The sequence below is a fragment of the Neoarius graeffei genome, chromosome 21 (genome assembly GCF_027579695.1).
Source record: "Neoarius graeffei isolate fNeoGra1 chromosome 21, fNeoGra1.pri, whole genome shotgun sequence".
In the NCBI taxonomy this organism is placed as follows: domain Eukaryota; kingdom Metazoa; phylum Chordata; class Actinopteri; order Siluriformes; family Ariidae; genus Neoarius; species Neoarius graeffei.
In genome coordinates this window covers 64,443,965-64,468,686 of record NC_083589.1, presented here as the reverse complement: position 1 = coordinate 64,468,686, position 24,722 = coordinate 64,443,965, and the positions used below count along the sequence as shown (strand labels likewise).

Sequence of the window (24,722 nt, the reverse complement as noted above, 5' to 3'; positions counted from 1 at the left end):
CACTGAAGAGCTGCTTAAATGTGGGGAAAAAAAATCAAATTTTGATAAATTGTTTGAGGTAAAAGTGGACCAGCTCCAGTGTAATACACACAGATGGTGGACTGATCCCTGGAACCCAGTTGAGGACAAAAAGCTGCAGGTTTTTTAAATTGTGCTGTAATGATGTGAATGACACAGTGCTGGTTCTTTGTTTCTGAGAGCATGTGTGTTGGCAGACAGTAGAACATGAGAGTTTGATTGATGCTGTGTGTGTGTGTGTGTGTGTGTGTGTGAGAGAGAGAGAGAGAGAGAGAGAGAGAGAGACTAAAGAAATGGTGTCTGGCTCCATCACTCTCAATTTCTTCTCTCAACATTTTTTTTTCTTCTACTGTTGCTTTGTGCTCAATCAGAAGACTTCTGAATAAAATGTCTTTTAATTTTGTATTAATTCCCTCTTCCTCTTTTTGTGCATATATATATATATATATGCACAAACGATGCTACGGCAAGGGGGAGCCAGGAAGACAGGTCAGGGGGGAGATGTCATCATCCCCACAACCAGAGATTGGGTACCAAGCCCCAACACCTAACAGCCTCAACACAAGAGCTGCTGACCTGAGAAGGAAGATCGTGACCCAACTGGAAACCTGGAGCCCCCGACGAATACCGAAGCTGAGTTGCCAAGTACCTTCAGAAGATCTACTAGTAGATGTGAATGCTGCTCTGAAGACAATCTCCACAAGAACCATCACTGAGACCAACAAGCTGATACACAGTACAGCAACAGTAATCATGGAGATGCTTGGACACAAGGTGGGCTCGGGACATAACAAACAGTATCCACCATGGAAGATACGATTAGAGGCCAAGATAAAGGCAGCACGGAGAGAAGTTAGCCAGCTAGCTGAACTACAGAAAGGGAACATGGTGAATAAAGGGGCACCCAGGAAGTACAACTCACTCTCCATACCAGAGGCACTCGAAACTGCCAAACAGCGACTAACAGCTCTGGCCACCCGGTTGAAGAGATACACCAAGGAGGGAGAGGCCAGGAGAATAAACAAGCTGTTCTCCACTGAACCAGCCAAGGTGTACTCTCAGTGGCAGGGGAACAACAACCGGTCAGACCCACCAAGAGCTGAGGTGGAAAAATACTGGAAAGACATATGGGAAAGAACGGCATCACACAACACCGATGCCCAATGGTTAGTGGACCTAAGAGCTGACCACAGCAACCTCCCAGAACAAGAACCAGTAACCATCTCAATGGCAGACATCCAAGAAAGAGTGTCAAAGATGAAGAGCTGGACAGCACCAGGCCCCGATATGATCCATACGTACTGGCTGAGGAAGCTAACTGCACTCCATGAATGCCTAGCAGCACAGATGAACCAGCTGCTGAGGGATGGAACCCACCCAGAATGGCTAACCCAAGGCAGGACAGTCCTAATCATGAAGGACCCCCAGAAGGGACCCATCCCATCCAACTACCGGCCAATTACCTGTCTCTGCACAACATGGAAGGCCCTGTCAGGCATCATTGCGGCAAAAATGAGTAAGCATGTGGCTCAATACATGAGCGAGGCACAGAAAGGGATTGGCAGTAACACCAGAGGAGCCAAGCACCAGCTACTGGTTGATAGAACAGTCGCCCGAGACTGTAAGAAGAGACAGACCAACCTGTGCACTGCCTGGATTGACTACAAGAAAGCCTACGACTCAATGCCACACACATGGATACTGGAATGTCTGGAACTGTATAAGATCAACAGGAACCTAAGGACCTTCATCCAGAACTCAATGGAAATGTGGAAGACAACCCTAGAGGCCAACTCAAAACCCATTGCCCAAGTCAACATCAAGTGCGGCATATACCAAGGAGATGCGCTATCACCACTGCTGTTCTGCATAGGCCTGAACCCCCTCAGTCGGATCATCACGAAGAGCGGCTACGGGTACCGATTCCGTAGTGGGGCAACAATCAGCCACCTGCTCTACATGGATGACATCAAGCTGTATGCCAGGAACGAGCGAGAAATAGACTCGCTGATCCACACCACCTGGATCTACAGCGATGACATAGGGATGTCATTCGGATTGGACAAGTGTGGCCGGATGGTCTCAAAGAGAGGCAAGATGATCCGGACTGAGGGGATTGACCTACCAGAGGGCAACATAGGTGATATCCAAAACAGCTACAAGTACCTTGGCATCCCACAGGCTAATGGAAACCATGAAGAAGCCACAAGGAAGTCAACCACAGCCAAATACCTCCAGAGAGTAAGGCAGGTCCTGAAAAGTCAGCTGAATGGTAAGAACAAGGTCCGAGCCATCAACATGTATGCACTACCAGTCATCAGATACCCCGCTGGCATCATAAACTGGCCAAAGGAGGAGATAGAAGCCACAGATATCAAGACTAGAAAGCTCCTCACCATGCATGGAGGGTTCCACCCCAAGTCCAGCGCCCTGAGACTATACACTAAGCGGAAAGAGGGAGGCCGAGGGCTAGTGAGCATCAAGACCACGGTCCAGGATGAAACATCAAAAATCCGAGAATACATCAGAAAGATGGCCCCAAAGGATGAACTGCTAAGTGAATGTCTGAGGCAGCAGAACCCTGATGAGAGTGCAGAGGAGGAGGAGGAACAGACAACCTGGAGAGACAAACCCCTACATGGTATGTACCACCGTCAGATAGAGGAAGTGGCTGATATCAAGAAATCCTACCAGTGGCTGGATAATGCAGGACTGACAGACAGCACAGAGGCACTAATCATGGCAGCACAAGAACAGGCCATAAGCACAAGAGCCATAGAGGCCAGGATCTACCAGAGTAGATCAGACCCAAGATGCAGACTGTGCAAAGAAGCCCCTGAAACAGTCCAGCACATAGTAGCAGGGTGTAAGATGCTAGCTGGATCAGCGTACATGGAGAGGCACAACCAAGTGGCTGGGATAGTATACAGGAACATCTGCAACCAGTATGGAATAGAAGTACCCAAGTCCCAATGGGCCATACCACAGAAGGTGGCTGAGAACAACAGGGCCAAGATTCTGTGGGACTTCAGCTTCCAGACTGACAAACAGATCCTGGCTAACCAACCGGACATAGTGGTGGTGGACAAAGAGCAGAAGAGGGTGGTGGTGATAGATGTGGCGATCCCAGCTGACGCCAACATCAGGAAGAAGGAACATGAGAAACTTGAGAAGTATCAAGGGTTGAAAGAGCAGCTGGAACGGATGTGGAAGGTCAAGGGTTGCGTGGTCCCCGTGGTAGTGGGGGCACTTGGGGCAGTAACCCCCAAACTGGGAGAGTGGCTCCAGCAAATCCCAGGAACAACATCTGAAGCCTCAGTCCAGAAGAGCGCAGTCCTAGGAACATCGAAGATACTGTGCAGAACCCTCAAACTCCCAGGCCTCTGGTAGAGGACCCGAGCTTGAGGATGACATGGATACCACCCCACCCCCCCACCCACCCCCCGGGGGTGAGAAGGAGATTTTTTTTTTTATATATAAGGGGCGGCACGGTGGTGTAGTGGTTAGCGCTGTCTCCTCACAGCAAGAAGGTCCGGGTTCGAGCCCCGTGGCCGGCGAGGGCCTTTCTGTGTGGAGTTTGCATGTTCTCCCCGTGTCCGCGTGGGTTTCCTCCGGGTGCTCGGGTTTCCCCCACAGTCCAAAGACATGCAGGTTAGGTTAACTGGTGACTCTAAATTGAGCGTAGGTGTGAATGTGAGTGTGAATGGTTGTCTGTGTCTATGTGTCAGCCCTGTGATGACCTGGCGACTTGTCCAGGGTGAACCCCGCCTTTCGCCCATAGTCAGCTGGGATAGGATCCAGCTTGCCTGCGACCCTGTAGAAGGATAAAGCGGCTAGAGATAATGAGATGAGATGATATATATATATATATATATATATATATGTGTGTGTGTGTCAGTTTGCAGTGGCAGATCCCGCTGAACCTGGCATTGGGAAACTTCAGTCACATGTCGTCTGAGTCTCTCATCTGGATCTATAATAAAACAGGTAGAAGCTCTAACACACACACAGACATGCATCTTGGTTATTTCTTTAATCCCATTGGGCTCTGAGAGTGGAGAGATGGCTGATGTATGGTTTCTTTGAGAGACTCTGCTTCACATGATTCACAGCTAAAAGTCATCATTTGGCAGCAGTTTGGTTTCACTTGAAGACACTGATTTGAATTTAAGTAGCGACATTCTCACGAAGGTTCCTGCTGAAAAGCTTCCTTCCTGAGTCTCCATGGAACCGAATCCCCATATTGTCCACTAATCATCTTTAAATCCTGTCTCTTCTCTCTGACAGCAGACACTGAGCTGGGAACAGAGATGATTAAAGCTGAAAGTGATCAGACAGACACACAGCTCCATTTCTGAGCTTTATTTCTCACCTCTGAAGCTCTGTGGATCTCTGGAGATGCTGAATGAGTCTTTAGTGTGAAGCTCTGAAACTCTCTAGAGCTGCATTTGTCATGGCTGTAAAGTGCAGTAACAGCTGTGATGTAATTGGATGGTGTATGATTGTAATCACTCACATGGGATTAACACACTGAGCATGAAGGGAATTAAATGAAGCGTCCTTTTAGGACATGACAAATGGACAGTTTCCCTCATCACACAGTTTCTATAGGACAGAACGCCTGCTCTCACGATTGATTTATTCAGGAAGTGAAGGAGAAAGTTGGTGATGATGATGATGATGATGATGATGATGAAGGTTAGCATGAGCCATGTGACTGATGCTTGAATATAAATAAAATATTTCCCATCTCTCAGTCAGTTCAGTTACGGACATTTCATCTGTCATTCTGTGTGTGTGTGTGTGTGTGTGTGTGTGTGTGGTGGGTGGGCATGATTAAATTTAAAGATTCTCTATGCTCTCCCTCCTCATTTATTTATAGATGGAATGATGCAGAAAGATGAATGATGGAGTGGACTGATGAAGCGGTTGAATCTAAACATCCTCTCCTCACTCCTACTCCTTGTTTATTTATAGAATGACAGAATGATGGAGTGATAAGGAGGAGGAATGGAGTGACTGATTGATGAACTGATGGATGAACTGATGGATTAATGAAGAAAGACGAGTGATGCAGTGATTGAACATAAATATTCTCTCCTCATTTATAGAGTAATTGAGTGATGCAGAGGAATGAGTGATGGAGTGAGAGTGATGGAATGATGGAGTGACATAGACAAATGAGTGATGGAGTGATGGAGTAATGTAGTGATGGAATGTAATCATTCTCTCCTTGCTTCTTTTTCTCATTTATTTATAGAGACCCACCGAGTAGGATGTATAGGTGAGGAGACATGGTTACTAGGCAACATCAATCAGATGGGCTACTTCAGGGTGAACTATGACCTCCACAACTGGAGACTCCTGATCCAGCAGCTGATGATCAACCCCACAGTACACAGCTCCTCATTTCCTTCTTCTTCTCTTCCTCATTTGTGTGTAAATCCATCTGCTGCTGTCATTTTCCCTCTCACTGCTCTCTCACTTCTCACACTCCTCCATCTCATCTTTATCTGCTTCTCTCTCTCCATTTCATTCTTCCTCCATTTGTTTCTCCTGTCCTGTCTGTCCTGTGTCCTGCATGATTCTCTCTTATAGATAAACTTGTGTGTATGTGTGTGTCCTCACTGCAGATCATCTCTGTGGAGAATCGTGCTGGTCTGATGGATGATGTCTTCAGCTTGGCCAGGTGGGTTTCGTGAGGATGTTCTCACACTCTGTGTGTCTCAGTGAGAGGGAAGCAGCTTCAGGACTGATGGACGCAGCTCTGCTCATTCCCCCGAACCTCCAGCCTGAGGAGAGGAGTGAAGAAGAACACACTGATGCTGGTGTAGAAATGAGGCCTGGGGCCAAGCTGCACTTCTCCACTGTTCTGAAAAAGAACAAGAGAAATGAGAGAAACAGACAAGTGCAAGGACACATCAATCTGTTCCTCTCTCTCTCTCTCTCTCTCTCTCTGACAGTGAGAGGATCCTGCAGAGTTCAGCCTTTAGCTCCACCCACCAGCTGAACATGTGTTAAACAGAGAGAGATTAAGGAGCAAGGGATGGAGGGATGGAGAGGGATGTATAATGGAGTGATGATGGGGACAAGTCATGGAGAGAAAAGAGAGATGGACAGAGTGATTGAGGGAAGGAGAGGGACAAGTGAGGAGTGATAAAATGATGGAGTGTTGCAGAGAAACAAGTGATGTGTGAACACAGGATGACGATGGATGTGTGATGAAGGGAGGGTGTGAAAGATAGGAAAGAATTATGGAGTGTTGAAGTGATGAAGAGGGACCAGTGATGGAGTGATGTAGAGGAATAAGTGATGGAGAGGAACATTTGATGGAGAGATGGAGTGATGTACAGGAATTAGTTATGAAGAGACTGAGTGATGAAGTGGGACCAGTGGTGGAGAGGAATGAGTGATGGAGTGATGGGATAATTGAGAACTGTGTGAAGTTTTGCTAATGCTAATATACTTTCCTGAAATTCTTGATCTGATTTATCTGATTTCACTTTGGACTCTCTCTCTCTCTCTCTCTCTCTGTTATTTATTTTTTGAATGGAAAAGTAAAATGGCATTCGAGTTCCTCCTTTAACCAAATAAGCCATGTTTAAACAGAAGCCTTATTCAAGCTGGATTAGTTTTATCTGGGAATTACTGGGAATTAAATCCAGTCTGAAAAATTCATAATACTGAAGGAAATGATCATCTGTAATTCTCTAAACACACACAGTTTCCTTAGTAATAATAATCCTGCTCAAATCCCATCAATCAAACAAATGTCTTTTGATCGAAAGTAATCCTGCTGAACAATGTTGATGTGCTAGATGGACCGAAACATTTCCATCTCTAGAGGCAGAACAAAGTCCAGCACAGCTCAGTGTGTTTTGTAAATGTAAATTTCAGTCCCTCAGCCTTTTTATTCTCCCAATGTGAGTTTATTTAATGTCTAAAATGACCAAAAATGTATAATTAAAAATTGAAACATGCGCCTGCAAACCTTGTTCCGAGCCACACCTTCCCTTAACCTCACCAGAGCATCACTAATCCCCTGGGGGGCAGCAGCTGTCCTCTTTCACACCTCCACCTTCATCCTTTCTACCTACATGAGGAACGAGTTTATACAAAGGAAGTGAAACACAACCACCGGGGTGTGTGGGCGTGTTTTAAAGAGGTTATGAGGTTGAGGTCTGAGTAGGAATTGTATCAGGAGACAGAAGTGATGTTGATGTCTCCTGTAGTGTTGAAAAAGAAAACTGAATCTGTGGAAACACAACTACTGCTGAGAACTAAGTTGTGTATTCTAAAGGCACCATCACATTTCCTGATGACGTTTTCTATTTCGCCAGCACTTTTCCACTTCCTGCCGACAAACAAACAGCAGAAGCTGCCAGATGTGTTTTTCCCTGCAGTTCACCTCCAGTGTAAATCATTCTGACATGGAGAGACTCGTACACCACTATATGTTTCATGCTGGGACAGATAGCAGTTTAACACACACACACAAACAGTGGTGGTGGTGTGTAAAATACAGAGCCCAGGCCACAGTTCCTCCCCAACTTTAATCGCTCAGTGGATTGAATAGAGAAGAACAGAGAACCCTGAATAGATTACAATCACACATACCCCTTTTCCACCAAATCAGTTCCAGGGCTGGTTCGGGGCCAGTGCTGGTGCTGGTTCACAACTCGTTCAATTTGCGAGCCAGCTGAGAACCAGTTTGCTTTTCCATAGCTCGCGGTGCTAAGGGAAGCCACATCATTACGTCGCTATATACGTCAGTTACGTCACTGTATACGTCAGTTACATCATTGTATACATCAGTTACGTCGCTACGTTTGCATAAACCTTGGTGCGAATATCGAAGCAAAAACAACACGGAAGAAGCAGCAGCAGCAACAACAATAATAATAATGGATGAATTTGCGTTTGTACAGCTGCTGCTTCTCGTCACTTAAAAATGGCGATCTTTCGCGGTCTTGTTATTGTTGTTGGTCTTAACAACTCCGCCCCCCCACTGAAATAAGTGGTTCTTTCCTCTGGCCCAGCAAAGAGTTGGCGCTAGCCTGGAACCGGTTTTTCTGGCCCCAGAGCCAGTTCTTTGTCAGTGGAAACAGAAAACCCGGTTCCAAACTAAGCACTGGCCCCAAACCAGCGCTGGAACTGATTTGGTGGAAAAGGGGCAACAGAGCCAAGTACTGAGCCCTGAGGAACTCCTCTCCCTCAGACCAAAACTTCATTTCATTCCCTACACATTTTATTTATTTATACTCTCATTTCCTGTACAATAGTCATTATTTATAAGGGAAATAAATAAAAGGTGAGAATAAATCTTTAAGCATGAAGTTGTAGGAGTAAAAGCGTGCCTCATTGTTGTTCGGATCTCTCGGCTTGTTTTGCTGTTTGATTCCGTAGCAGCAGAAGATTAAATGCAGCTCGTTGCTGGTGGTTTGATGGAATATTACCAGTGTGTGTTATTAAAGCTCACAGCTGCACCTATCCACATCATTATTGGTATTTATGGACTTGGCATGCTATGTGTGTGTGTGTGTGTGTGTGTGTGTGTGTGTGTGTGTGTGTGTGAATATTCAGAGAAGCTTCCTGTTGTTGTTGATCATACACTCGCGTACTTTTGTGTAAATTAAAGTGATAATGAAAAGTTGCAGGTATGAATAACAATAGAATCCCCTTGAGCATGAGCACCTGATTAAATACTTCTGCAGCTCCGGGGAAATTTCCCACACTCCAGTAATGACGTTTAACACCATTTCATTTAATTAATTTTACGCTTAAGTGAGGAGGAGAACACTTGCTGTCAGTTTGGCTTTGTTGTGTGTTTTAGATCAGATTTTAACATTTTGGTGATGAATTTATCTTCGTGTGTGTGTGTGTGTGTGTGTGTGTGTGTGTGTGTGTGTGTGTGTGTGTTTAACAGAAACAGGTTTGAGGACTTTATTAGATTCACTTTAATGAACAATGAGGATTCTTTTTGTCATTTACACTCGCGCTGATGACGCGACTTAATGAACGTCTTTAAACTCTGCAAATCTTTAATGAGGGGCGGCACGGTGGTGTAGTGGTTAGCGCTGTCGCCTCACAGCAAGAAGGTCCTGGGTTCGAGCCCCGCGGCCGGTGAGGGCCTTTCTGTGCGGAGTTTGCATGTTCTCCCCGTGTCCGCATGGGTTTCCTCCGGGTGCTCCGGTTTCCCCCACAGTCCAAAGACATGCAGGTTAGGTTAACTGGTGACTCTAAATTGAGCGTAGGTGTGAATGTGAGTGTGAATGGTTGTCTGTGTCTATGTGTCAGCCCTGTGATGACCTGGCGACTTGTCCAGGGTGTACCCCGCCTTTCGCCCGTAGTCAGCTGGGATAGGCTCCAGCTCGCCTGCGACCCTGTAGAAGGATAAAGCGGCTAGAGATAATGAGATGAGAAACTTTAATGAGGAAATAATTACAAGGAAATTCAGGAGTTCATGACTTTTTATTAAGGACATCAGGAGCTCAGTTCAAATGATTTTAACAGACAGACAGACACACACACACATTTTCTGACGATGTTCTCACCAGGCAAAAAAGGTAAATAATTCAGAAATGATTGGACACACAGAGATAAACAGTAGAAATCCAGCTCTGGGTCGGAGATTGTGCCTCCTTGTGCTGAAAACTGCACAAAATCCTGTTAAAGTTTAATATGTTTCTGCATTTCAATTATTTTTTCACTCTTCTGAGACCTGAAATGTTTTCATTTTCCCATCTCAAACATGCATGATTCAGCTCCGTGCCTTGTAAATGAGCTGATGAGTTTGGTCAGGATTGTTAGAGCTGAAATCGCTCCAATGTTCAGAACATAGAGTCTCCAGTAATCAGGAGCTGAACGACTTTGTCATGTCCCCCGATCCTGTCCCCACTGACCAAACCACACTTCTATCCCTGTTCCTCTTTCACTTTGAGTTGAGTGAAATAACTGAAGGCTGAACAGACGATGAGTTTGAAGAATAAATTCCTCGGAACAGATCAGCTGAATGAACGAGACACAACTTTACTGAGTGATGAAGATGAAAAAACAGAACAAGAAACACTTTATACAGGAGAACGTTCACTCTGTCTTTAATACAGTACCGCTTTAAAGTCACGGTTTCATCATCTGTCTTTAAAGTTCATGGTGAGTGAGGGATTCTGGGTAATTAATGACAACAACAGCAGAATTTATTGGACATCTGTGAAACTCAGACACACACACACACACACACACACACACACACACACACACACAGAGAACTGCTGTACCTCTCCTCTCATGTAATATTATTTATTATTAAGATTTTAATTAAAACACTTTTAATTGTACTTTTATTCAGAAACTCTGAGAGAAAAAAGGTTTATTCTTCTTTGTTATGATCAATAATTAATAAAAAAAACTAATTTAAAGAACAAAAGTGAATATCTGAGGAGAGAATGACAGATTGACTGAGACGTGTAGTTTATCCACATTCTAAAGGCACCGTCATGTTTCTGGATGATGTGACGATTTCAGACTGGACTGATTTCTGACACAAAACTAGAAACTTCTTTGGTTCATTAAACTGCACAATTTTTATTAGAAAAACTTGGAGTGTGTCCGAGTGTTTATGGGCTTTTTGCTGGATTTTGTGCTTTTAATCAATATGCAGTTAATTAGATGGTGATGGTTTATTTGCCCAGAATTATAATTGAGCCAGAATGTAGAAAATAAAAGTATTTTCCTGACTGATAAACTGTGACTCAGACACAGCGGGAAATGAGACGGTATCATTTCAGGGGAAATTATCTTCCTGTCTCTCTCTCAGCAAAAGAACGATGCTAAAACAAATTATAACATAGATGTTACTAGCTACCTGGAGTGAGCAGGTGGAAGTGTGTTAGCTGACTGTGGTGAAGTGTGATAAGGTTAACTAGCTTTAACTAGCTAAGCTGAAGATGTTGTGAAGTGGGTGATGGACTCAGATGTTTGGACGTGATTGTTCATGAGGGTGATGTAGTGTTGTTCTAGTCAGCTGAAAAAACTGTACTCCAGTGAGAGTGTGAAGCTGTTCCTCCTGCGCTGTGCTACACAACCTCCTGCTTCCTCAGTCTCTGAAAAGCTCGAGGCTGTGGAGAGCTGTACCTCAGATGGATGGAAGAGACGTAGTGTCTGATCTGAAGGTCCAAATTCTGCACCTGGTTTGAATCAATCAATCTCAAAAAGGCCCTGAAACATTCCCTTGGGTTTGATTTGCTGCTCTCAGTGACACTGGATGGGGTTTGATCTTTACTTTTAGTGCTGCACCTTTCATTCTGTGAGCCTCTGATGTTTTATAGATTCATGTAGAGTGAACAGGACTGTGGTCTTACACAAGAAGCTGCTTTCTGTCTCTGTGATTTTCCTGTAAAGCTTCATACACGACTATAAACCTACATTAATGTGTGTTATGATGTAAATACTGATAAAACACGAGCTGTTTTTGTGAACGTTCAAACAGCCACATGTCTGTCAGCAAAGAAGCCGAGCAAGAAATGAACCTGTCAGGACGAAACAGCAGCCATTTTGTTCTGTAAGCGTTGAAGGGAGAAAGACGTGTCACAGTCAGTGTCATCACAGTCATGGTTTTATAGCTGTGTATTTACATCAGAACTATATGAAGGGTCGTTCCATTACTGTTAATCCTCTTTAAACCTTGTGTGTGTGTGTGTGTGTGCATGCACGCAGAGCTGGCTATCTCCCTCAGAACCTCCCACTGCAGATCATCTGTTACCTGTCTAAGGAGGATGAGTTCCTGCCCTGGCATGCAGTGAGCAGAGCGCTGTACCAGCTGGACAAACTGCTGGACCGCACCGAGGACTACAATCTCTTTAGTGTAGGTGAAGCTCCATCAATGTGTGTGTGTGTGTATTCCAGTTTACATGAGGATCTAATTGTAATATAATTTTAATTGTTCCCTCGTCTCAGTGAAAGAGCCTGAAGGAGATGAGTGGCGCTAAATTGGCCATAACATTACCTGCTGTGACACACACACACACACACACACAGTATACTTCTTTATTTAAGTCCACAATTATATATATATATATATATATATATATATATATATATATATATATATATATATATATATGTGGCAGATCACAGAATCCAGGAACACATGTCGGCCCGGGGGCATTTTGAGTTATTGACAGATTCAGAAAGTACAGTTTCTAAGCTTTCCAATGATGCCTTTCATGTGGAGATCTGACAATATTTGAAGAATGTGTGGCCTTTTGAAAGTGTATACTTCTTAAAACAGAAAAGGGAGAAAATCGCCCTCAAAGTTTTCCTTCTCAGCTACTCTGGGTGTAGGGCGGGCACATAATGGTGCTTATTTGCATGACATTAAGGAAAGCCCTACCCCCTATGAGCTAGCACGATACTACTTTCATGTAAACAAAGATCACCATGTCAATTTTCCTTCCATGCAAAGTATGCCCAACACAATTATGAAGTACAAAAATAAGTCCTAAAGTATACTTTAACATTTTGTGGTTGAAAAATTACTCACACCGTAAGAAAGAAAGATAGCACGATGATGACACAACTAACACAACACTAGTTTCATGTAAAGCCTCGGTCACAACCGGCCGTACCGTACGCGCTCCTACAGCCGGTCTACACGCAAAAAACGCAAGAAACACACGGAGAGCACGCATGAAACGCATGAGAGCGCGCGTGTGAAAAGCACGAGAGCGCGCGTGTGATGTGCTGATTTTCGAGCCGCAGACCGGCCGCAGAGGTTCTTTGTCATGTCAAACAAACTCTACGAGCGCTTACATTTTTTTCAGGTTGCAAGACAAACTTACGGCCAACACACGTCTTTCTCCATGAACAAAAAAAAAAAACGCAGCGATTTGGGAAACGCCAAAAATCACGCGGCCAAAAAATCGTACGTCCGGTTGTGACCTAGGCTTAACCAAACCACAACACTCTCCGTTACATGCAAAAATAACCACACAGCCTTAGATTAATAAACTTACCCCATCAGAAAGAGAAACGGCGCCTTGCACACACCAATGCCTCCGATGGAATGTAATCCTAGAACGGTCCGTGTATCATCCGATCATTCAAGTATTCCATTCAATCTGGAAAACGAGGTTGCCTTTTTTTTTTGCTAGAAATGGTGATCTCCGATGTGTGTCAGCTCCTCTGCGCTCTGTTTAGTAACTCATTCCATAGTGAAATCACACGCCTGTATGCAGTTAAGTAGCCATGCGCTCAGCTCGGATCATACAGCTGATTCGCGGAAAAAAAAAAACAAAAGACTTAGGCCAAGTTTACATTAGACCGTATCTGTCTCGTTTTCTTCACAGATGCACTGTCCGTTTACATTAAACCGCCTGGAAACGCCGGGAAACAGGAATCCGCCAGTGTCCACGTATTCAATCCAGATCGTGTCTGGTCCGGTGCTGTGTAAACATTGAGAATACGCGGATATGCTGTGCTGAGCTCTAGCTGGCGTCGTCATTGGACAACGTCACTGTGACATCCACCTTCCTGATTCGCTGGCGTTGGTCATGTGACGCGACTGCTGAAAAATGGCGCGGACTTCCGCCTTGTATCACCTTTCATTAAAGAGTATAAAAGTATGAAAATACTGCAAATACTGATGCAAATACTGCCCATTGTGTAGTTATGATTGTCTTTAGGCTTGCTATCCTTCCACTTGCAAGTGGTAAGTGACGCACATACCCGATATGCACTGAGAGCACACACACAGCGGCTCAGTCCCGAATTACTGGTCGTGCACTTCACTCGCGCGCTCTGTGAGCTACGCAGGGCTGGAGTGCACACCCTCCAGAGGGCACTCGCTGTTCAGGGTGGAGTGATTTGGAGCGCAGGATGCCTGCGGAGCCGAGCGTATCTGTGTATTGGCGTTGCTGTGTGCAGGCGAATCGTGTATTGGTGTTGCTGTGTGCATGTTAATCGTTTCAAAAACGTTAATCTGATGATCCGCTGATACGGTCTAATGTAAACCCCACCTTAAATCATCATGTGAATGGCCCATATGGTAATTTACCCACACCCCCCCAGCAGGCTACAGTCCTGACAAAAACGAGACAATTTGCAACAAAAAATGTATGCTTTTCCAACAAAACAATCTATTATCTGAAATACTGATTGCATTCTTCAAGATCTCAACTTGCACATGATGGAAAAAAACAAAAATCACAAATTTCGAAAAAAAATGCTTCTTTTGCGATTATCTCGGCTTCATTTCGGCCGACATGTGTCCCTGGATTCGGTAAGGGGTCACACACATATATATATATATGGACACAAATGTAACAGATGCATTATCTGCTCAGACATGTTCTTGATATGTGATTTCATCAGTTACACTTTAACAGCAACATTTCAGTTCTTATGGGTAAGCACTGCATCTCCTCCTCCAAATATGACGACTTCCAATTATGGATGAGACTGAACAATACTTATCCAACTGTTTTGCTCTCGCCTTTGAAAATCCAATTATCTTGAAACCCCTAATGACCAGCCTATGCATATGACCCAGACTGCCAAATATCAGTACAAGAAGTTGACATTTGTACCCAAAATCAGAAATTTGCTGTACAAGGGGTTGGTATTTCATAAGCTTCATTAAATAAGTTTCTTCTAAATATGAATTGAAACAACAGCCTTCTTCCAGAATTAACACATTCATTTTACTCTCATCGATAATGACAATATCTGGTCTGGTAACATTTATATTGATAAACATATCTGCACTAGATAGGGAGAACATTTGTGGTTCAACAAAGTATTTTTTATGAATTGAAACTGGATGTAGAAAAATAGATGGTAGATTTTTTGTTATAATGTCCACAATCCTGTCATGTCTGGAGATATACAGTCTTTTATAAAGATTACAACCATTTAGTATATGAGACATAGATTCTTGTCCATGATGAATACAAAATGGAGGGTAAGAGTCAGGGAACCAGATGGAAAGATTTGCTGAGTTGGTAGAACCTGAAGTCTGGCTTTAACTGTAAATATCTGGATATCCTCATCAATAGAGGCATTTTGAAGAACAGTGTGAGACACTGAGTGATCTGCTGAGGAAAGACAAGCTAACTTTCCCTGTAGTCTAAGCCCAGTCCAGCGTTTCTGGCGTTGTCTATGTTTAACTGACATCAAGAATGCCCGTGTAGAAGGAGGTGTAATTACGTGATGAAGTCCATTCTCCAATATAGTCGTGCTCACAGAGATGTTTTTGTCTTTAATTACCGCTTCTGAAGGAACCACAGGTGTGGTATCTGCTTATACCCACTGTAGGTTAACTCCTGTCCAGTTGCACAGGTCACTGAGATCAGGCCAATCAGACCTGACCCCAAAACCAATGTTGTTACTGTCCAATTTGTTATTCTGCTTCTTTTGGAAGCCCAAAAAACTGGGTTCAGATTCTCGAGTGAGAGGGACTTTACGCTTTTCCAAATCAAGAAGAAGTGATGCTCTGGCCGTTTCTCTGATGGTGTTATCATCACTATTAAGCATGGTCAGGAGATGGACCAGCCTAGTGGAGATGTATGTCCACTCGAGATCCGGCAATCCCAAGCCCCCTTTGCATCTACTATGATGGATAATGTCGCGGGTTGTGTGGGTGCTCAGGCCAAGCCATCCTCTCACTACCTGTACAGTTTTATTATTTAAATCCTGCAAAACCTTCCGTGGCATATGGACATTGGCGAAGAGATGTTGAACATTCGCTAGGGCTATCTGCCTAATGATCTCAACTTTCATGGTCAATGGGAGAGAAGAGGCATCAATTTTCTGCAGCCTTTCAGTGTATTCAGAGACTATTTCATTCACTTGTTCATTCCAGTCATCCACGATATTAAATTTATGTCCAAGATATGTATAAGACTCCTTTCATGAGTAAATGGAGCATTTTACATCCGCTTACATTAATGATGGCAATTACGACGGGTGTGCAGGAATATTAAGGTAACCTGGTGGAACTTTGGTTACACCTGTCTCAGCGTGGGCGCCATGTTGGGGGGACACACACACACACACACACACACACACAATATAAATGGTGCAATTGTGCAAATCTAAATTGGGCATTTGCTAACAAACAGCTTCGATTGTGCTTTCGGCTGATTAATGTGTGTGTGTGTGTGTGTGTGTGTGTGTGTGTGTGTGTGTGTGTGTGTGTGTGTGTGTGCTCTGTGATCAGAGTTATGTGTTGAAGCAGGTGGAACTGAAGTATCATAAGCTCGACTGGCCAAGGGTGAAAATGGGTGACCCCTTCAAGCAGGCCACCTATCACACTGAGTGAGTGTGTGTGTGTGTGTGTGTGTGTGTGTGTGTGTGTGAGAGAGTCATCGCTGTTAAAAGTGAGACAGTTTAGCTTCTCTTTTATATCATCTCTTCTGCCTCTCCTTCAACTTATCACCTCCATCATCCTCGACGTCTCTTCCTCCTCCAGTGAGCTCCAGAGGGAGGTGATCATGTTGGCCTGTAGTTTTGGGAATAAACACTGTCACCATCAGGCCATGTCACTCGTCTCTGAGTGGATCTCCAGCAACAAGAACAGGTGTGCACACACACACACACACACACACACACACACACACACACACACACACACACACACACAAACTGTTTTAGCTTGCAATACACACACAATAAAGCTCTTAAGCCTCTCCATCAGTTACGTATCATTTCATTGATTGCCACAAAACCTCTATTGATTTTGCTATGTGATGACGTGGTGTATTAGTGTGTGTGTGTGTTTAAAGTTTGAGATCTGATCAATGAAACTCACTCAGGAATCACACACACTCTTACTCTGTCCTTGCAGTCTGCCATGTCTCCATGGCAACACCTGTTTGTTCATCTAATAGTTTTTTCCCTGAACATCCTCATAAACACACAGTGTTACACACACACACACACACACACACACACACTCTGTAATGAGGAAATCGGAGCTGACGGGATCGTGTTCGAGACATATGAGACTGTTAGAAATCCATGTTGAAATCATGATCAAATCTCCAGTTGATCACTGAACACGTCACTGCTGAGGTTTTTCATCTGTGCCTCTCTGTGGAAAGCCCTGAGCTGCTGTTTCACTCATTCTTGTTTGTCCTTCACCACACCATGTCCTACTGTGTCTTTATGCAGCGCAGAATAAAATAAACAGTCCTGATTCAGTATTTAATAAAGAGTTGCAGCTCCAATCCTGAAATTCCCAAAACTCCATCACTGAATCTTCCTCCATGTTGATGAATGAGAATGTTGTTGGAGCCACACGACACTGAAGTTCTACAGGAGCATGGATTAGAACTGAACTTCCAAATACAACATCACTGCAGATTCTGCAGTTCATCTACTGCACTTCCTCTACTGCACCTCCTCTACTGCACATCCTCTTCTCCACTTCCTCTACTGCACTTCCTCTACCACGCTTCCTCTACCACGCTTCCTCTACCACGCTTCCTCTTCCACATTTCCTCTTCCGCACCTCCTCTACCACACTCCCTCTTCCCAACTTCCTCATTTTCTCTCCTCGGCTCTCACAGCATCGCAGGGTTTTGTGCTGAGGCTGAAACTCACTGATCTTCTTCTGGAACAGGCTTCTTTTTCACTTCCTCCTTCATTCTCTCTTTTACATGTTCTTCACTTCCTCCTTCATCCTCTCCTTCTCTTCCTCCATCAGTGATTCTCCTCTTCACTCTCAGTGGAGGATTTTTTTCCTCTTGAGGCTGAAACTCATCGAGGTTCTTCTGTAGTAATGTGTGATGATGATAAAAGCTGGATTTCCTGCAGGAGCCCAAACGACGGTGTGCTTACTTTTCCTCCCATCAGAGCTGTAGACGCGGCCCTGCTGTTCTGCATGTTTGTTTACAGAAAGATTACAGCCGCAGTCTCCCAGTTTCTCTGTGTCCATAAACGTCTTTCTGATGGAGACTCCACACTGAGCTTCTCTCTTGTGGATAAAATAAAGAGCTGAAATGCTGAAATGTGTTAAAAGGCAGCAACTGAACAGCTGAAAATCACAACTTACTGCTTTAGTGATGCGATGAAAAATGTTTCAATTTTCCCCTGAAATCAGGGCGAGTCGAGGAGACGAGGTTCAGGAGGACGAGACACGACCATTGAACGAGATTTGGCTTGGCACACTGTAACCATAGCAACACTGTTCCTGGTCCTCGCTCGGATCAGCTAACTAACTAACTGACTGACTGACTAACTCGCCCAGCCTGGGCTCTTGATCAGATTTATTATGATCAGTTATGCAGATTAGATTTAATCCAATCTTTATTTAATCACTCACTAACAGGATTAAGGTTTGTCACATCGTCCTCCATTTTGTTTCATTCGCTTGTCCCCCAGCTTGTGATCTGATTGGTTCAGTGATTAAAAAGCCCTTGAGGTGTCTCAGCACTTTTGTGAAAAGTCTTTTTTTTTTTTTTTGAAGCTCTGCTGTGGACAAAAAATATTTTTAAAAGCCGTCACTTCCTGTAGAATTAATTATGAAACAATGTTATAATGTTAGAGCTGTAAATTAAACTGAAATGCTTTCTCTCTCTCACACACACACACACACACACACACACACAGAGCAGTGTGGGCAGAAATGTTTGACCACTGAATGCTGAATATTTATGTGACCTCTCGCTCCCTCACTGTCAGTGCAGATATAAAAAGCAAAGTGTTTATTTCTACTGAAAATCCTTCAATCTGCTCACAGCTAAAACACAACAGCCGATTAACCAGCACATAGCATTAGCATAAGTAACATAGAAAACACTTTGCTGCTGTTACGAGTTGCTGTGAATGAGCTGTTACTATAGAAACTGTAATGCATTCCAATGAAATCATCGAGAAATCACCATGTTGTATTGATGTAGTAACCTAAGCCCCGCCCCTTGCAGGATTCCCCCCAGCATACGTGACGTGGTGTACTGCACGGGCGTGTCTCTGATGGACGAGGACGTGTGGGAGTTCATGTGGATGAAATTTCACTCCTCCACCGCCGTCTTGGAGAAGAAGGTCCTGCTGGAGGCCCTGACCTGCAGTGACAACACCTTCCTGCTCCACAGGCTCGTATTTCTCTTCTCATGTCTCATCGTGATGTTATGGCTTTCCCCATGTTCCTGCTTCACTCCACAGGATCTGATTTCACACAGAAATACATTTTTAATTTGAAAATAAACTCAGATCAGGACTAGTGAGAAGCAACAGGGAATGTTAGCAAGTCATCTTTTATAGTGTTCAGATGACTAGCGTGTGCTCTTTCACTGAAAATAAATCTGCATGTGGAAATGAGAAACATTTCATACGTGTGTGAAACAGAATAATCTCACTCGACCACACGTCTAAACACAGCACAGTTGACTGAGAAGTGAAAACAGTGTTAGCAATTAGCATAAGGCTTAAAGCTAATAAATGGAGGAAAGATGCAGAAACAGCTGCACTGCGACGGCATGTTTTTCTGTGCATCACACATCTGGAAGGAAAACAGGAAGAAACTTATTCACGATGCATTACGTATTAAAAAGAGTAACATGTCTGTGTATCAGTGTGTCCTCACATGGTGTTAGCAGCTCCAGCTAGAATGTGACACATGAAGGAGAACAGTCTTAGTGCTATGTGTGTGTGTGTGTGTGTGTCTGTGTAGGAGTTCATTTGTTCCTGAATTGTCAAACACGTTCCTTCAGAACTAATTTGTGAACAAAACCCCATGTTCTCGCGAGTGTAAAATCAGCGGCTTTTTTTTCCAGACTGCTGAATGCGTCTCTAAACTCGGACCTGGTGCCGCATCAAGACCTGATCGACGTCATCATCCACGTCGGCCGCAACCCACACGCACGCCATTTAGCCTGGAGATACTTCAGGGAGAAGTGGGACAAGCTGAACTCCAGGTGTGTGTGTGTGTGCGCGTGTGTGTGTGTGTGTGTGTGTGTGTGCGTGTGTGTGTATGCGCTTTGTGACTCATGACTCTCCTCCTGCGCAGGTTCGGCGAGGCTTTATTTCTAAACTCCAAATTAATCAGTGGAGTGACAGAGTTCCTCAACACACAGAGAGAACTGGATGAGGTGACAATAAAGCTAACACACACACACACACACACACACACACTTGTATCACAGCTAGTGGCTAACAGCTACAGACGTAACTTTAGTTCACCGTGAACCCAAAAGCTGCTGCGTTTTTCCACAGAGCTGCGATCTCACTTCACCTTTCACACGTTTTCTTAAAGAGACAGAGACACGTGAGCCAAGACTTTACAGCCTTTTTGCACGATCAGCATTAATGGAAGACAGGAAATGGCTTTACAACTAAAGTGTTAATGCTAAAGCAATTACACGTGCACACACACACACATGATACAGTGCAGAGGCTGAGGTCACATTCACATTCCTGTCTCTTTCGTCACTCTTGCCACATTTGAATGGTTTTGTCAGGAATCATCAGGAGAAACGAAGCTCTTTAAGGGCCTAATGTAACATAACATATTTTTCCTCCTGATCCCAGTTTCAGGATGTTGTTGAAACTCACTGAGACTCTTCCTGCTTCCGTTTTTCTGTCCTCAGCTGAAGGACTTCATCCAGATGAGAGCTGCTGGACGTTCTGTGTCTGCCTTCTCCCGAGCACTGGAGGTCGTCCGGGCCAACGTGAAATGGCACGAGCTTTACGGACAGCGCTTCTTCCAGTGGCTGAGGAAATTTGGCAGTGGCTAAAGATCAGAGCAGCGTGGAGCCTCAATCACACATTTATAGCCGAGAGAAGAGGATGAGACAAGACGTGACTTTACACCCTGATCATCTGGAAACTTCTTCTGTTTCCTGCCTGAACAGGAACGAGCAGGACGAAGATAGACAAAGTTGACATGAGTTGCATGATGCTTGTTATCTCTACTCTCCTTCACCTGTTTTCTTTTTTTTATTTTAATGCATGAAGGACACAAGTGAAGTTTCTTCACCGCATAGAAAGCAGCAGGAGGAGAGCAGGGGGTGGTCATGTGGTCGTTGGTGTATAAAGTGGTTGTGTTTTGTTGCTCACCGTGTCGTTAGTTCTTTCTCCCTCAATGACATGGGATAAATATTTTGAAGAAATGTGTTTCATGAACCAGGGCTGGTTGTCATGGAGACAGATCAGGAAAGAATCAAGATATTTGTTGCCTTTGGTGGATGGAGGATGTGTATAAAATTCCAGGCTAAAAATAAAAACATGCACTCACAACAACATCACACAAATAAAATTCACCTGGAAGTTGATGCTTTTCCTACAACAGCATGTGTCCAAGTGTATTGTTCCTTTAACACCACAGCAATTTTATTAACTAAGGTTTGACACATCATAATTTTTATCCATTTATAGTTACATTTAACATTCCATGAAACAAGTTTCTTCCAGTTCTCTTCTACATTATCACAGATATAAACATTCATTCATTCATTCTTTTTTTTTTTTTTACACAAAGTTCATTTAAAGTTACCCCTGACTGTCACAAAGCACTGGCACTGGAGACTCCTTTCATGAACATTACATATTTCACAAAAAACAGAACCATATCTTACACAGGCTGTTACTATGGAAACATAACATGTAAATATTTGAATGCATTAATGTAAACTGTTATAGAAAACTTCAGTAAACCAACACCTTCTGACCAATCGGAATCCAAAATTCAGTATATTTTGCTGCCATTGTAAAACAGGAAGTAGTTTGACAGGTCACATGACAGGTCGAGCTAGGTACAAAACATGAGCCTCTCCTTTGCACTGTGTTCAGAAATGAGAGAAAATAGCTTCTGTGTTCTTGAACTAAGGAAATAAAAGTCCTTTCTGTTGAAACACAGCCACTTCCTGTGGATTCTTTCAAGCTGAAATTTTATCTGGTCTGTATAAAACTAATTACCTTCACCTGAAATACAAAAAAAAAAACCCCAAAACTGTTTGTTGTTTTACATTAAATCCAGACACTAAGACAAGAACCACAGCTGTGTGGAGGAAATGAACTTGAATCTTCTACAACCCCGATTCCAAAAAAGTTGGGACAAAGTACAAATTGTAAATAAAAATGGAATGCAATGATGTGGAAGTTCAAAATTCCATATTTTATTCAGAATAGAACATAGATGACATATCAAATGTTTAAACTGAGAAAATGTATCATTTAAAGAGAAAAATTAGGTGATTTTAAATTTCATGACAACAACACATCTCAAAAAAATTGGGACAAGGCCATGTTTCCCACTGTGAGACATCCCCTTTTCTCTTTACAACAGTCTGTAAACGTCTGGGGACTGAGGAGACAAGTTGCTCAAGTTTAGGGATAGGAATGTTAACCCATTCTTGTCTAATGAAGGATTCTAGTTGCTCAACTGTCTTAGGTCTTTTTTGTCGTCTCGTCTCGTCTTCTTCCGCTTATCCAGGACCGGGTCGCGGAGGCAGCAGTCTAAGCATGGAAGCCCAAACTTCCCTTTCCCCAGACACCTCGGCCAGCTCCTCGGGAAGAACACCGAGGCGTTCCCAGGCCAGCCGAGAGACATAGTCCCTCCAGCGTGTCCTGGGTCTTCCCCGGGGCCTCCTCCCGGGGGGACATGCCTGGAACACCTCCCCAGGGAGGCGTCCAGGAGGCATCCGAAAAAGATGCCCGAGCCACCTCAGCTGGTTCCTCTCGATGTGGAGGAGCAGCGGCTCTACTCCGAGCTCCTCCCGAGTGACTGTGCTTCTCACCCTATCTCTAAGGGAGCGCCCAGCCACCCTGCGAAGGAAACTCATTTCAGCCGCTTGTATCCGCGATCTTGTTCTTTCTGTCATTACCCAAAGCTCATGACCATAGGTGAGAGTCGGAACGTAGATCGACTGGTAAATTGAGAGCTTCGCCTTTTGGCTCAGCTCCTTCTTCACCACGACGGACCGGTAAAGCGACCGCATCACTGCGGAGGCTGCACCGATCCGCCTGTCGATCTCACGCTCCATCCTTCCCTCACTCGTGAACAAGATCCCGAGATACTTAAACTCCTCCACTTGAGGCAGGACTTCTCCACCAACCTGGAGAGGGCAAGCCACCCTTTTCCGGTCGAGAACCATGGCCTCGGACTTGGAGGTGCTGATTCCCATCCCAGCCGCTTCACACTCGACTGCAAACCGCCCCAGTGCATGCTGAAGGTCCTGGTTTGAAGAAGCCAACAGGACAACATCATCCGCAAAAAGCAGAGATGAAATCCTGTGGTTCCCAAACAGGATTCCTTCCAGCCCCTGGCTGCGCCTAGAAATTCTGTCCATAAAAATTATGAACAGAACCGGTGACAAAGGGCAGCCCTGACGGAGTCCAACATGCACTGGGAACAGGTCTGACTTACTGCCGGCAATGCGAACCAGACTCCTGCTCCGTTCGTACAGGGACCGGACAGCCCTTAGCAAAGAGCCCCGAACCCCATACTCCCGAAGCACCCCCCACAGAATACCACGGGGGACACGGTCGAATGCCTTCTCCAGATCCACAAAGCTCATGTGGACTGGTTGGGCAAACTCCCATGAACCCTCGAGCACCCTATGAAGGGTATAGAGCTGGTCCAGTGTTCCGCGACCAGGACGAAAACCGCATTGTTCCTCCTGGATCCGAGGTTCGACTATTGGTCGAATTCTCCTCTCCAGTACCCTGGAGTAAACTTTCCCTGGGAGGCTGAGAAGTGTGATTCCCCTATAATTGGAGCACACTCTCCGGTCCCCTTTCTTAAAAAGAGGGACCACCACGCCAGTCTGCCACTCCAGAGGCACTGTCCCCAACCGCCACGCGATGTTGCAGAGGCGTGTCAACCAAAACAGCCCCACAACATCCAGAGACTTGAGATACTCAGGGCGGATCTCATCCACCCCCGGTGCCTTGCCACCGAGGAGCTTGCAAACCACCTCAGTGACTTCGGCTTGGGTAATGGACGAGTCCACCTCTGAGTCATCAGCCTCAGTCTCCTCAGTGGAAGACATGACGGTGGGATTGAGGAGATCCTCAAAGTATTCCTTCCACCGCCCGACAATGTCCCCAGTCGAGGTCAACAGCTCCCCACCCGCACTGTAAACAGTGTTGGCAGAGTACTGCTTCCCCCTCCTGAGGCGCCGGACGGTTTGCCAGAATTTCTTCGAGGCCGACCGATAGTCCTTCTCCATGGCCTACCCGAACTCCTCCCAGTTCCGAGTTTTTGCCTCCGCAACTGCCCGAGCTGCAGCACGCCTGGCCTGCCGATACCCGTTGGCTGCCTCAGGAGTCCTGGAGGTCAACATGGCCCGATAGGACTCCTTCTTCAGCTTGACGGCATCCCTTACTTCTGGTGTCCACCACCGGGTTCGGGGATTGCCGCCACGACAGGCACCGGAGACCTTGCGGCCACAGCTCCGAACAGCTGCATCCACAATGGAGGTAGAGAACATGGTCCACTCAGACTCAATGTCCCCCGCCTCCCTCGGAAGCTGGGAAAAGCTCTCCCGGAGGTGGGAGTTAAAGACCTCCCCAACAGAGTGCTCGGCCAGACGTTCCCAGCAGACCCTCACCATACGTTTGGGTCTGCCAGGTCTGTCCAGCTTCCTCCTCCGCCAGCGGATCCAACTCACCACCAGGTGGTGATCAGTTGACAACTCAGCCCCTCTCTTCACCCGAGTGTCCAAGACATAGGGTCGGAGATCAGATGACACGACTATAAAGTCGAT

The 24,722-nt window shown here is 44.9% G+C and overlaps 1 protein-coding gene across 1 annotated transcript in view; it reads left to right on the top strand.

The window, feature by feature from the left end:
- LOC132870165 (thyrotropin-releasing hormone-degrading ectoenzyme-like) overlaps nucleotides 1-20,787 on the top strand; it is a 107,395-nt gene extending 86,608 nt beyond the window's left edge. The window contains exons 10-19 of the mRNA XM_060903735.1: nucleotides 3,917-4,005; nucleotides 5,279-5,412; nucleotides 5,652-5,707; nucleotides 11,734-11,881; nucleotides 16,235-16,332; nucleotides 16,487-16,594; nucleotides 18,942-19,109; nucleotides 19,791-19,931; nucleotides 20,024-20,105; nucleotides 20,604-20,787. Coding sequence (XP_060759718.1) covers nucleotides 3,917-4,005; nucleotides 5,279-5,412; nucleotides 5,652-5,707; nucleotides 11,734-11,881; nucleotides 16,235-16,332; nucleotides 16,487-16,594; nucleotides 18,942-19,109; nucleotides 19,791-19,931; nucleotides 20,024-20,105; nucleotides 20,604-20,750 — 1,171 coding nt within the window. The 3' untranslated portion in view covers nucleotides 20,751-20,787. The remainder of the gene's footprint in view (nucleotides 1-3,916; nucleotides 4,006-5,278; nucleotides 5,413-5,651; nucleotides 5,708-11,733; nucleotides 11,882-16,234; nucleotides 16,333-16,486; nucleotides 16,595-18,941; nucleotides 19,110-19,790; nucleotides 19,932-20,023; nucleotides 20,106-20,603) is intronic.
- The last annotated feature ends 3,935 nt before the right edge of the window (nucleotides 20,788-24,722 follow it).